Below are 12,949 nucleotides of genomic sequence, written 5' to 3'. Positions count from 1 at the left end.
TTCACTTTACAAACGGCGCCCCATAGTTAAAATGCAGCCACCAAATAGCGAGCGACAACAGATGCCGTCAATGAGCATAGGGAGGGAGGTGATAGAGCCTGGCTTAAACCATCCTGCTACATGTGTAACGCTGATAAGGTCTCATAAAGTCTGCAAATTAGGTCAGAAGCTTCATTGTAACCAATGGTCAGAGGGGCCGGTGGCGCCAGTGTCCGGCAGCCTCGCCTCTGTCAGTGCGCCCCAGGGTGGCTGTGGCTACAATGTAGCTTGCCATCACCAGTGTGTGAATGTGTGCGTGAATGGGTGGATGACTGGATATGTAAAGCGCTTTGGGGTCCTTAGGGACTAGTAAAGCGCTATATAAATACAGGCCATTTACCATTTACCATTTACCATTTAAATGCAGACAGACTAGCTAATATCACCTGTTACTTTTATCAGTGAACTCGTGCTTCATGACGTGTCCTAAAGGAAAGTGAAATCAGCAGGACTGGGAAGCATTTGTGCAGGGTGTCCAGAACTTTCTTGCCAATCAGAGAGCAGAGAATTATGCTGAGCTTGTGTATAACATGCTGGAAGCATTTCAGCTCATGAGTACCAGAATGTCAGTGGAGATGCACGTTTACATTTCTCATCTCAACCAAATCACGGAGATGTCATCGATGAGCATGGGGAAATATGTCATCAAGATACAAAAGTGATGGGAAACCGACATCAGGGAACTTTTAATCTGAGCGTGATGGGAAAATACTGTTGCGTGTCCCTCAAACATCTTTTCTTTAGAGCTTAAGTGGCAGGAATGTGCTCTAACGCCGAATAGAAACATCAAAACTAACATTCTGGGAGAAGGAAAAAGGATCGATTGGATAGTTTGGTGATGTTCATCTCAAAAACGTGACGAGCAAATGTGAGTCGGTCTGCTTTCATTAGCTGAAATGTTTCGATCCGATGCATCTGGGGTGAGTGCTCCGGAAAAAGCCGAGGTCTTACGACGGCTCGCGAGCACTGGTGTCTTAGCAACCAGTGTGTTTGAAATCTAAGTTTCCGATGGGAGCAAATCCTCAGCTAAATTGTAGCCACCGCTGAGCCAAAATGCTTAAAAATGAACTACTTTCAGAGCGCCTCGCCAGAGCCAGTCTGGAGAAGCGTCGCAACATAGAGACTGAAAGAAAAGAAAGGATTTTTAATGACAAGCTGAGGACGATCGGGGTGCGTGTTTGAGGCTCTGCTGTGGGTCTGAATTAAACAGAAGTGGAAAGTCCGCGGCAGAGGAGCTTAACGCACTGTGTTTGTCTCTAAATGACTGTTCTACAGGTTGACAAGGAAGCCCTGGATGAGCAGGTGAAAGAGAAAAGGGAACAAGTAGAAGCTGCAAAAAAGGAACAAAACGCTTATGGTGAGTTACTTCAAATTTGTTTCCTGATGTGATGTCATTCAATCCTTCATTAAAGTGAACTGTGATACATGTGTGTCATGTGATCGTCATGCAGATGCTGATATGCTCCGTTATGGCAAAGTAGCTTGCATTGTCGACAGCCGCCAAATGAAGGAGAAGCGTGCACTGGAAAAAGCCGTTGTCGCCTACAGGCAGCAAAACCAGCACCCTGAAGATCGGCGAGAGTATGATTTGAATGATCCCAGCCGTATTAAAAAAGTAGAGCAGAGTGATGCACAGATGATGCCTCCTGGCCTGGTGGGTGAAGACCCAGAAAGTAAGATCAGGCAGCAGAACCAGAGGGAACAGCTCAGAGAGTGGCTCACCCAGCAGCAGACTGAGCAGGCAGCGGAAAGGCATCAACAAGAGCTGGAAGGTGGGTTTTGCCTTAAAACCATGCTTGATACACATGCTCAGTTCAAACACAAAAGTCAAGCTCACGTCATAGTCTCTACTGAAATTTTTAGAGCAGCGTTATGACCAAAGCAGAGTAGGAATGGACAACAGAGCTGTGCAACTTCAGAGCCTTGAGATAGAAAGGAGAAAGGCAGCTGCCATCGCCACTAAAGACTTCAATCGGTCTATGGTGAGTCAGAGGAATTTAACTGCATTAAACGCTGCTATAGGCTTCAATAAACATTTTTTATTTCCACCTTGTTACTCATGTGTCTCCACGGGCAAAGGCTGAAGAAAAGCGCTGTCAAGACAAAGAAATCAATGGCAGGCAAAGCCAGTTTCAAGGTACCCCGAGTACGGTGGCCGTGCCCGGCCTGAGTCCCAGCAGTGACAGGAGAACAGCTCCTGAGAGCCTGCAGCAGATCATTCAAATCCAGAAACATCAAATGGAGGAGAAGAGGGTAAAAAAAAAAAATACATGTTTGCACTCAAAGTGTGGATTATTTAAAAGTTAGCCCATATTAAGCATTTTTCTCCTAATGTGTGTGTTGTCTGTGCATGTAAAGAGAAAAGAACTGGAGAAGAAACAAGAAGAAGAGCAGCACGATCGCGTGCGCCTGAACTCAGCTCGTACCACTCTGCTTATTGAGCGGCAGCAGGCACGAATGAACAGGCAGCTGAGGCGAGACCTGGACAGCGCCAACGCCCAACTGGCCGAAACACACAAACAACAGTTAGTAACTTTTGAGCAAAATTGTTTTTATTAAATTTAACACAGTGTACACTGTCTCGCTGTTTTTAACAACGCTTCATTTTTAAGGAAACCAGACATTAAAAGAGGATGTATTGATGACAGCTTCTTCTCCAAGTTCAACACCTGCAGCAGATGAGGGGTGATGCACCGCTCTGATACCAGTGATGGTGTTGCATAAAAAGAACAATGAATAACCAGCTGCTTTTATGTGAAATGTAGTTCAGAACATTCATGTTTGCATGATTTGAAAACTATTAATTAAATTTCAGATACTGCTTTAAAAAGTAGCCTCTGAAAGATGATTACTTTTTGTGTTTCAAGTCTTTCGCGCAGTTTTGCCTGCATAAGCAAATATTAATTACTAGTCAGTTGAAGGCATAAGTGTTAAAATTACATTCAAGTAAAAAGTCTTACAGATGTTTTTTTTTTTTTTTTTTTTTTTTAAATGCTGTCTTTAAAGGAAAATGTTCCATAGGTCATGTGATTTAAAACACACACACAAAAGCTACCTGTCACGCTTATGCAACATGCGAGAGAACCACAGAGAATAAAACAGCAGTTAACAGCTCAATCACTTAAAGCTGTGTGACACCGTTACTGTATTTAACATGGCATTGTGAGTCTGTTCTACCTTTTTTAAAGGCTTTTTTTCCCCCACAGTAGCCGACATGTTATGACACATTATTTCATTCATTACAAAACATTGTGGGCAACAACACTATATTTGTGCCGACCACAAACCTACTCAGTGGCTGTTTCAGCAGTTTTTGACATTTACACTCATGATTCAGCTTCGACTGTCCTACAAAAGGCCCCTTTCACAGCAGAAAGGACTGCTTGTATCATTGTTTGTCGTTTTCAAATGCAAGTTTACTACTAAAAGGCATTTTCGGAGACAAACTTATCCCATCTTCTCTGCCACAGAGACAGCGCTTTCTCCTTTTGCTCGGGACTCAAAGAACTATACCTGAAACACAGACACAGGAACATCAGTCACCCAAAAGCATGCTAGCGCACACAAGTCACATCTTAGCAGAGCTTCACCTGATAGAGTTTATGGCCAGCTGTTTAAGGGAGCCTACATGGGAACGCATGCCCCCCAAACCAACGAAAGCTTCATAGAAGTCATAAGAGAGGCCAAATGCACCAAATATGGCGGGGTCATCAGAGCTGATGACAACCGGGTGGTTTTCAGACATTAGTGCAGCAGCTGGATGGTTTCGCAAGTCTTTGACCAACTTCAACACCTGGGTAAGGGTATGTGGAAGGAGAAGATGAGACAAAGGGTTTTAGTCCACTCGCACTACAAACAGGAAAACATTACCATCCATGTACAGCAGGGGTGGGCAACTCCAGGCCTCGAGGGCTGGTGTCCCTGCAGGTTTTAGATGTGTCCTTGAACCAACACAGCTGATTTAAATGGCTAAATTAGCTCCTCAACATGTCCTGAAGTTCTCCAGAGGCCTGGTAACGAACTAATCATGTGATTCAGGTGTGTTGACCCAAGGTGAGATCTAAAACCTGCAGGACACCGGCCCTCGGGGCCTGGAACTGCCCACCCCTGATGTACAGTATAGTGGCAGATAGCAGTGTACCTGGTTGGAGATGGGGCACACCTCCACAGCAACCCCATATTTTCTAGACCACTCTTTGGCGACTGGATGGCGCGTTAGTGCAAATCCATGTCCAATGCGTGACGTATTAAAGAGAAGAGCATCCAATATGTTCTGATCTACTTCCGTACCCTGAGAATCTGCACACAGTAAAGACAAAGAAAATGAATGACTTACAAATACTCTTTTGCACTCTCTGGATTAAACATATAGTAAACTTCACATTTGTGCAGTTTTACATATGGGGGTTAAAAACAAACTTGTGATTGTTATACTGGTACACTGGAATCATGATGAATTCTCACTTGTCTCTCCAGCATGGAAAAAGAAAGGAAGTGGGACCCCTCTCTCTACAGGGAGTGACAAGGCATCTCTGTAATACCACAGGGGTCTCCCGCCATCCTCCCAACCCACCTGTAACGCAAACACAAGTTTTCGTGTGTTCTTGTTTTCAACATATATAGAAGCCATGACACCATTTCAGTCCATTTGGGATCTTCCAGCATGTTTTGTTTTCAATGATTTCAAACTGTAAAAGTGTTTCTTACCAGATCAAAACCAGCCATGATATCAGGAAAGTCTCTGTACAGCTCCATAGCCTGCTCCACAACTTTAAGCATTGTGTTAGTGTTTATTGTCCTGAAATACACAGGAACAGAATACTTTATCAATTCCAGTTGCTCCAAGACGGTAAGAACAGTAACTAACTAAATTAAATAAGTTACAAAATATAACAAAATAGCTCCAATAGTTACAACCCAATCGCTTCCGTTTATCCTTTTTTTTCAGGGTCGCGGGGGGCGCTGGAGCCTATCCCAGCTGTCATAGGGCGGGTACACCCTGGACAGGTCGCCAGTCTGTAGCAGGGCCAACACACAGGGACAGACAGCCATTCGCACTCACATTCACTCGCACATTCACACCTAGTGACAATTTGGATTATCCAATTAACCTAACCCCACAAGCTGCGTGTCTTTGGACGGTGGGAGGAAGCCGGAGTACCCGGAGGGAACCCACACAAACATGGGGAGAACATGCAAACTCCACACAGAAAGACCCGGCCTGATGGTGGAATTGAACTCAGGACCTTCTTGCTGTGCAGCAACAGTGCTAACCACCGTGCCGCCCCAGTTACAAATACCTCTAATTATTATAGGCAGAATTGATCAGTGATTAAATCCGCATTTTATCTGTCAGAAGCAGTGTGGAATTATAAATAAATAGTACTGACTAATTTTTAAAAGCACTCAGAGCAGCAACCTTTTGGCGGTAAAGATGATTCTCACGCCAACAAAGTCAGGATGGTTTGCTACAAACTGCCTTGAGATGTCCTGGCAGGTCTTCAAAATCCAGGCCTTGTCATAAGTGCGGCCATCCAAATCATATATCTAAATATAACAAAGAAGAAGAAATTAACACGTGTGAATCCATTGGGTACATCAGACACACAGGGAAATCAGTATATATAGAGTATAGTTAGAATGTAAGTATTAAAATACCTTTGGAAGTATAGCGCGAAGTTCAAGATACATAACATTGTCCATGTAGAACTGGCTGAGGCCCTGGTAGAAATAGTCTTTGAACACAGGAGCATAAGTAACCAGACCATACGCTGCCTGGAAGGTCTCTTCAAATATACTCCACACCACAGTCTGAGTGGGGTACACTGCCTCTGGATCCTTATCAGTGAAGAGCGTCAGATTGCCCATGATGCTAAGACCAAGTATGCAGATATGGTTGTGATAAGACCAACAACTGGCTTATACTCCATACATCAAACATGCACAAAACATTATATTGTTAACATTTTCCTGAGGTTGAAGTTAAAACTATGCAGGATTATTATTAACTCTTTGAAAAACAACAATCACTACATTGTCAAATTAAACCGTCCTACCTTTCATAATAGCCGGGCTGTTTATGATTACGATAACAGACTTCATTCCCTTTAATGAGACTTCACCTTGTTCCTAATAGTTTCAGTTAACTGATAATATCCAGATGTAATATTTCACAGATTTAAAGCCACTTAGTTGTGCCAATAAAATACAAATACAAGAAGGACAAATAGGGATGGGTATCGTTTAGGTTTTATCCGATACCGGTGCCAAATCGGTACTTTTGAAACGGTGCCGGTGCTTAAACGGTGCTCGAACCGGTGCTTAAAGAATGGAGAACACAAACTTTGTCCAAAAACCTCTCATGTTCAGCTGTCTTTTGTAAAAAGATAACAATGTTAGCCTTTTCTGCAGCTATGGGGCATATATGGTATCACTCTTGGCTGGAAGCAGTGCTTAAACAATGGAAAAAACACAAACTTTGTCCAAAAACCTCTCATGTTTAACTGTTTTCCACTTCTTCTTTGGTCATTTTAGCCTTTTTGGCCAGGGTGAAGGGAGTATCTGCCATCAAACAAGAAGACAGCCGCATGTAGCTATGATGGCGTTTGCTAGTTCACCTTACAAGCATTAATGTAATAACGTGGTTAGCCTACTCAACGTAAATTACACACGAACAACATTAAGCGACTCACGCAGAGAAGAACGGCTGCTGCTGCATCATCATCCTCATCATTTCTGCTACACTGGCAGGGCTAGGGGCCAGGACTCTATTCTTCGGGTTTTTGGGGGATGTTGCTCCGGGTCCGATAACTGGCAACCCACCCAACGTGCACAGTGTGAGGTCTCGCAGCAAGCTATCAAATACGGCGCATTTCTCGGCTTTTAAAAAAAACGCTATGCGTCGCCAGGTGTTTCATCAGTTTCGAGGTGTTACCTCCTTTGACAGTATCACAGTATCAGCTTAAAGCACTTGTTGCTGCTGAGTTTGCATATTTTGCTGTGAAGTACAGCCAGACTTTTGACCGCTTCGCCTTGGACATTTTTAATCTGTAGCTCTGCTCTAACAGAACGTACGTACCTGGCCCCGCCTACTATCCTCGGAAACGTAAAATGATTGGCTAGAAGTGTGTCACAGCTCAGGAAAAAAAAGCACCGAAATAAAGCACCGAAATGTGCGCTGCTTTTCGGTCTGGTTACTACCGTTTATGTCAGAACCGGTGCCATCATGGCACCGGACACCGGTACCCATCCCTAAGGACAAATTGATACTGTTGCCTATTAATTTTAGGAGGCCAGAGGTCAAAAATCAGAGGTGCACTCGAGGCCATGTGTTACGGGGGTGCTCTCACACATGATCTCAGCATTGACAGGAAAATGTATGGAAATGCAGAGAAAACTAAATATACCAATAAGAAGCCTCACAGAAGCTTAAAGAACTCGGTGGGACGATTACATAAAAGTTACGCAAGAGTGTTTCTGTCTCTTTCTAAATTATTATTTTTTGCAACACAGACAAGATCACCTGTTGTCGAGATCTGTGGTGTTCACGGTCTTGGCCCTGAGGCTTTCCAGCAGGGACCAAGAAGAGCAATATGGCAGAGGCTTCGGTTGCTGAGACGAGAAGATGAATCTGACGGACCGGCTAGTAAAGCAAATATAGCAATGTGGCCGATAGCTCGCGTTCTTCACCAGCCATTCTACATCTACCATGGAGAAGTCATGGAGATGTAGAGCTCCACCTGAAACCGTGAATAATAAAATTATAATGAAATAAAAACTGTGATACTCTGCATAAATATTTTGCAACATTTCCTAAATGAGAATTTTGTTATTTTCCAATATCTTTTGAGAATACAATATTATTGTGTCAAAATTAGGTTCTATCCATGTTTCTGTCAGTAGCTACCTTTAGGCATTTTCTGCAGCAGCTTGAAGATGGGACTGTTCCTGATGAGTTCCCTGGCTTTGAAGAAGTGCATAGCAGGAGGGAATTCCTCTCTTTCCATCTCGTCTTGTTTCATTTTTAACAGGCGAGCATTCAGACGCTGTTCGGCGTCAGTCAACACCTGCTGCCCACCTGTCTGCATGGAGGACTCCTGCTTTATTAGAGCCTCTCTCTGCTTGGGGTCCGGGATGGACATGCCACCGGTCAAGTAGAGTATCGACAAACAGAGCACAGCCGCGTGGGGTCGCTGTAGCAGGGCTGCCATTTTAGGTAGAGAAGGTGGGAGCTGGTTTAAGACAGAAAACGCCACGAGTTAAAGCAAACTGCACTGAGAAAGCACGGCAGCCTCTTTGCGGAACAGAAAACAGTTGTTCTGGGGTAAAAATAAAACGCCAACCTATAACACCGGCGAAACAGAGAAAACAACCAGGTGCCGCTTCCTCAGCGGTTATTTCCCTTACAAAATTCTATCGTAATCAGAATTACTTTTTAGAAGACAAATTCACAACTTATCACAGCAGACTAAACACAGAAAAAGAAACAGGGGCTATCGTTAAGTTACCTTAGGCTAACAGCAGCCCGACTTACTCAGAGTGTTGGTGCACAGCGACTAGCTTAGCTGGTGAAGACGACTTTGTAAACAGTCCCGGCGAGAGTCGCTTTATGAACAGAGATCATCGGAAAACCTTGCACGACTATGTCAGCTAAAAACGTCCGCATTCTCTTTTAAGTTGCGCTTTTAAGACGACAGACTCACGAAAGTAAACACTCTGCGAGACGCAACAACCTCCGTTGTATGTTTTCTCTTTCTCACTCCGTCGCTTTGCTTAGAAGCCTAATGATTGGCTAAAGCTTTTCCCTGGAATAATTTGATTGGTTACTCTAACAGCGGAAACCAGTCGTCAAGAGAGAAAGAGAGAAAACAAAGTAACGATTAACCAAACAAGAACGAAAAAATATTTTTGCTGGTGACATCATAATTACCCTGCAAACAAACAAAAAAAGAGGGAAAAATACGGAAAATTCATTTCACTGTTTGTAAAACAAAACAAAAACCTTATGGTTTTGTTGATAATAAAAACGAGCAGTGGGTGGGGCAAGAGATACACACAGAACTTGCCATCCTTGTTTCCTTTGTATAAAAGCAAAACAAACTTTGGTTATTGTTTCCACAGCTTCATCAAGTCAAGTTTTAGTACATTTTGATCATATAGTAGTTCTTTAGCATTACTGGCATGTTGCGTTTTGCATTTCCGTATTTTAAAAGCTAGTTGCACAACAATGTGCGTAATTGGGCTCAATTAAAGCGCCTTAATTACATGCCTCATTTGCATTTTCTTTCTAATGCCAATTTTGGCCTCATTAGGCCTAAACAAAAGAATATATTACTTTTTATTAGGAGGAACCCTCTGACGTCACATCTGTGACTCCTGCTGACAGGAGAAGGGTCAGACAAAGCAGCATTCAATCTGTGGAGGGTGTTCATCACGAGGATAAACACTAATCAAAAGTGATGGTGTAAAGCCTCCAAATACATTAATGCATTGTCATGCATCAGCCGTCACATTGTGGACTTTTTCATTTCATTATTTTTAACGTTTCAGTTGCTCCAAGAGTCATTTAAAAAAATAAATAAATAAACCCAACCCAGTGTTTATTTCTCAAAAAAAAAGGCCAAAGTGATGTTTGAGAAACATTTTTTTTATTCCTAAGAAATGTACAGTAGAGAAAATACTCCATTCCATTTCCAAAATAATCTATGTCAGTCAGATAAGAACTTGTAAACGTCACTTCAAAATGAAAGACAGGTCTTTTCTTCTCCAATGGCTACTGAGGTAAAAGACGACTGCTTAAAAACATCAAAAACATTGAGAGAAAAAAAGAGACAGACGCCAGAATTATATTAAAACAAAGTCCAAAAATGTACAAAAATTCTTAAAACAGCAAATAAATATGATTCACATTTAATCACGCCTAACTGGGTTACAACTAGTGCAGAGATGACAGCAGAGTAAAGTGAAAGATGAACGCGCACTTCCAGTCATCTGGTGCCGATTGTATGCACCAGAAGAGAAAAAAAAAAACCCAAAAAAAACATCTGTACACACAAACACACACACCTGTACATCATAAGATAACATCACAACCTTACAGACCTTATTAAAAAAAATAAAACAAACTGCCCTTCATACATTAGACAGCACGAGTGAACACACTACCTCCTTAGTGGCCCCACTGAGCTCACCAATACTGCCTATTTTAACAAAATAGCAAATCATCTATGACAGGTCTTCTGTGATACATTTACAAAATTGTCTCATAGCGTCTAGCTTTCCCCGACCCAGCTTCTTTTCTTGAATATTTCATTACAACATCCTATAACTTAAGACATTCTAATGCTGCCAAACTGTATACAGCCCATTACAGACCTTAGACTGGACTACTGCCCACAACCTGTAGGTGGAATGGCGTTTGATCTGTAGAAGTTAAGACATAGTCCCATCTTAAAATACTAAATATTGTCCATCATTCTCTAATAATATTTTTAAAAAATGATAAGAATGAAGGTGCAATACCATGGAACAGTGGACGCCTCAGCACCTGCAGACAGCCGAGTAATCACCTCTACTTGAGGTCGTCAGTGAGCACCATAATTAGTCACAGAGATCCGACACACAAGCTTTTTATTTCCCGCCAAAGATGGTAAAGCATTGTAAGGCAATTTCATTCTCAGTTCTACAGTCATGAGATCTAAAAGTGGTGCTAACATCAATTCATGCTGGTCACAGAACGTCACCCCACAGGAGTCTGGCAGAGTACGAGAAGAAGTGGATAGACTTTGTAGATGCCACAGACTGGCTAGATGAGGTAGATTATTCTTTTTTTCGCCATTGCTAAACTTCCCCAGTGGGGCTCGCAGACAAAGAACCAAAATTCATTGTGATGACAAATGATTTGACATCAAATTAAGTGGAATGTAGAGTAACAAATTAGATCCTATTAAAATCCAATTAACTCTGACGAAAGCAATATATTTAAAAAAAAGAAAGAAAAAAAAAAGGGGGCAGTTATTTATTATTAAGGCCAATGACTCTCACAAGTCAACTTCTTCATGAGGTGGATTGATTTACCACAGCTGCAGTCTCATTTTCTTTATGCTGTTCCTCCTTCAAATAATTCAGAACAGTACCCGTATAAAGAAACTGTACACCCTGAGGATATGTTTAGTACTGACACGGGGAAGGAACCGTAAAGGAACAAAGAACTAAAACAAACTTGTTGGAGGACACTCGAATAGCCAAATAATTTTTTTTGTGTATGCATTTGCTCTGTGCACGTATATACACCAGTGAGTATATCGTCCGAAATAAGTCTGTGCAGTGAAGGGCGGTGATTAATATAGTATACACTCTTAGATACATTTACGCATTAATAAGTATCGACTAAAATACGACTATCCAAGGCCACTTGGTTCCAGGATGTCCAGACTAACAGAAATCCATAGTGCACAACAGAGAATCACACATATTTAGATAATAATGACACCACCCTTGCCGGTCCCTCTCTGCTACTCAAAGACATTCAAACAAATGAAGGCAGCTTTGAATGATGCATATACTGTGTGTGTGCTCCAGAGAAAGAAAAACATTAGAGATTGGGTGGAAATGAACAAGAAATGGGTGGGATGACTTGTGCTTCAGATGGATGATCAGTGTTGTTTGTTCTTTCACAAGCAGCTGCTGCACTGCATTTCCTGTCTACACATTCACTCATACATTCATAAAAACAAACCAAGGCAACTACCAGGGGCTTTTGAGTTGACTAGGTTAGGGTGACAGTCTCATAGTACCTCCTTTTGTACACCTGAGTTTAGATATGGTTGGAGAAGAAAATCGTGGTCAAAAAGAAAACAAACAACCAACCCCAGTCCATCTCCTCTTTTTCACAGTCCTGTCAGTAGGTGCAGTATCCTGCCCTACAGTCAATAGACAGGATAAGAACATTATGTTCAGTGGTCACTAATCCGTCCTTTTACAATCTGACGGCTCACGTCGAAGAGTGCTGTCCAGTGTTCTTGAAGGCAATGTCTCCTGTGTTTAACAGGTTGACATAGTGGTTAAAAGGGGCGCCCCTTCTGCAGGAGGTTTAAAGTTCAAATGCTCACGCTGGGAAGCAATCATGCTACTGGAGTGTCCTCGAGCAAGTCGGTGAATTCCTAACAGTTTCACAGCTATTCTGTCAGTGACCTCCGTGAGCTCTTGCGGTGGAGGGCACACGAGAAAGAGAATTGTTCTCCAAGGCTCAGTAACATTTCACATTTTAAATTCTACTTTGTAGTACCAGCTGCCTGGCTGGATTTTTAATCCCACTGCTGAACAAAACTGTTGCACAGTGGCAGAATATCAGTAGGAAATATATTCGGAAAAAGTGTCTCTTCTTCTCAGAAGCGGTTTGGCTCACTGGTTTATCCAGATGTTCGTTGACAACATCATCTCTGAAAGGAGAACAACAACAATCAGTTAACAATGCCTCTGGCAGTATTCATCTTGCTGTTTCGACTGGAAACCTAAAAATCAACAGGATAAAACACAAGTTTTAACAATTTATGAAATGTCTGTATACTCACTTTAATCACAATCCCTGTTTACTGCCAAGGCCGCTTGGAGCAGCCATCATCTGTTGTCTGTAAATAAATAGACTTGTTAGCTCTTGCAGTCCGAGTGCCATTGGTAGGACAATAAGACTCTGCAACATTATGCTGCTTGGTTAAGACTGAGACTGATGTGGTCATTTTATTTTCTTATTATAGTGTTAGCCTTTAAAACAAGCAAACTAAATTACAGTAGTGATAAGGAATGCCCACCAGAGTTTGAGATCCAAGGGGACATTTTCACATTTTGTTTTTGACATAAATATATCAGGTAATAAACAGAACATATTTAAGCCATCATAATTAACAACAGT

At 42.1% G+C, this 12,949-nt stretch overlaps 3 protein-coding genes across 5 annotated transcripts in view; 1 reads left to right on the top strand and 2 right to left on the bottom strand.

Moving 5' to 3' along the window:
* The first annotated feature begins 984 nt into the window (after positions 1 to 984).
* ribc2 (RIB43A domain with coiled-coils 2) lies at positions 985 to 2,869 on the top strand. Its single transcript, XM_026176686.1, has 7 exons — positions 985 to 1,209; positions 1,315 to 1,396; positions 1,491 to 1,811; positions 1,903 to 2,021; positions 2,119 to 2,292; positions 2,398 to 2,564; positions 2,652 to 2,869. The coding sequence occupies exons 1-7, from the start codon at positions 1,093 to 1,095 to the stop codon at positions 2,719 to 2,721; spliced, it is 1,050 nt and encodes a 349-aa protein (XP_026032471.1). The 5' UTR covers positions 985 to 1,092; the 3' UTR covers positions 2,722 to 2,869.
* Positions 2,870 to 2,999: 130 nt separating this feature from the next.
* On the bottom strand, positions 3,000 to 8,844 carry ada2a (adenosine deaminase 2a). Of its 2 annotated transcripts, none has more exons than XM_026176685.1 (10): positions 8,547 to 8,844; positions 7,946 to 8,270; positions 7,562 to 7,778; positions 5,698 to 5,911; positions 5,459 to 5,586; positions 4,747 to 4,837; positions 4,504 to 4,612; positions 4,181 to 4,338; positions 3,630 to 3,832; positions 3,000 to 3,552 (listed from the first exon to the last, which is right to left on the bottom strand). In XM_026176685.1, exons 2-10 carry the CDS (start codon positions 8,247 to 8,249, stop codon positions 3,462 to 3,464), a joined length of 1,515 nt encoding a protein of 504 aa, XP_026032470.1. In that variant the 5' UTR covers positions 8,250 to 8,270; positions 8,547 to 8,844; the 3' UTR covers positions 3,000 to 3,461. The 2 variants fall into 2 exon arrangements, with proteins under 2 accessions (XP_026032470.1, XP_026032469.1); XM_026176684.1 differs by having other exon boundaries at positions 8,573 to 8,844.
* A 1,068-nt stretch (positions 8,845 to 9,912) lies between these two features.
* The window catches only part of cecr2 (CECR2 histone acetyl-lysine reader), a 34,883-nt gene continuing 31,846 nt past the window's right edge, over positions 9,913 to 12,949 (bottom strand). For both annotated transcript variants that reach the window (XM_026176670.1, XM_026176669.1), the window contains exons 18-19: positions 12,612 to 12,668; positions 9,913 to 12,479 (exon numbers count right to left, since the gene is read on the bottom strand). In XM_026176670.1, coding sequence (XP_026032455.1) covers positions 12,617 to 12,668 — 52 coding nt within the window. In that variant the 3' untranslated portion in view covers positions 9,913 to 12,479; positions 12,612 to 12,616. The remainder of the gene's footprint in view (positions 12,480 to 12,611; positions 12,669 to 12,949) is intronic.

The sequence above is a fragment of the Astatotilapia calliptera genome, chromosome 7 (assembly GCF_900246225.1).
Source record: "Astatotilapia calliptera chromosome 7, fAstCal1.2, whole genome shotgun sequence".
NCBI classification, from domain to species: domain Eukaryota; kingdom Metazoa; phylum Chordata; class Actinopteri; order Cichliformes; family Cichlidae; genus Astatotilapia; species Astatotilapia calliptera.
This window is presented reverse-complemented; position numbering and strand designations above follow the sequence as displayed.

What these genes read in the sequence shown, in the direction of transcription:
- ribc2 (XM_026176686.1), top strand. Translation starts at nt 1,093, where the DNA reads ATGCTTAAAAATGAACTACTTTCAGAGCGCCTCGCCAGAGCCAGTCTG. An exon ending in AAGACTTCAATCGGTCTATG is followed by an intron (nt 2,022 to 2,118) that starts GTGAGTCAGAGG and finishes CCACGGGCAAAG; the next exon opens with GCTGAAGAAAAGCGCTGTCA. An exon ending in GCCGAAACACACAAACAACA is followed by an intron (nt 2,565 to 2,651) that starts GTTAGTAACTTT and finishes TTCATTTTTAAG; the next exon opens with GAAACCAGACATTAAAAGAG.
- ada2a (XM_026176685.1), bottom strand. Translation starts at nt 8,249, where the DNA reads ATGGCAGCCCTGCTACAGCGACCCCACGCGGCTGTGCTCTGTTTGTCG. An exon ending in TTCGCGCTATACTTCCAAAG is followed by an intron (nt 5,587 to 5,697) that starts GTATTTTAATAC and finishes TGTTATATTTAG; the next exon opens with ATATATGATTTGGATGGCCG. An exon ending in TGTGCCCCATCTCCAACCAG is followed by an intron (nt 3,833 to 4,180) that starts GTACACTGCTAT and finishes ACCCTTACCCAG; the next exon opens with GTGTTGAAGTTGGTCAAAGA.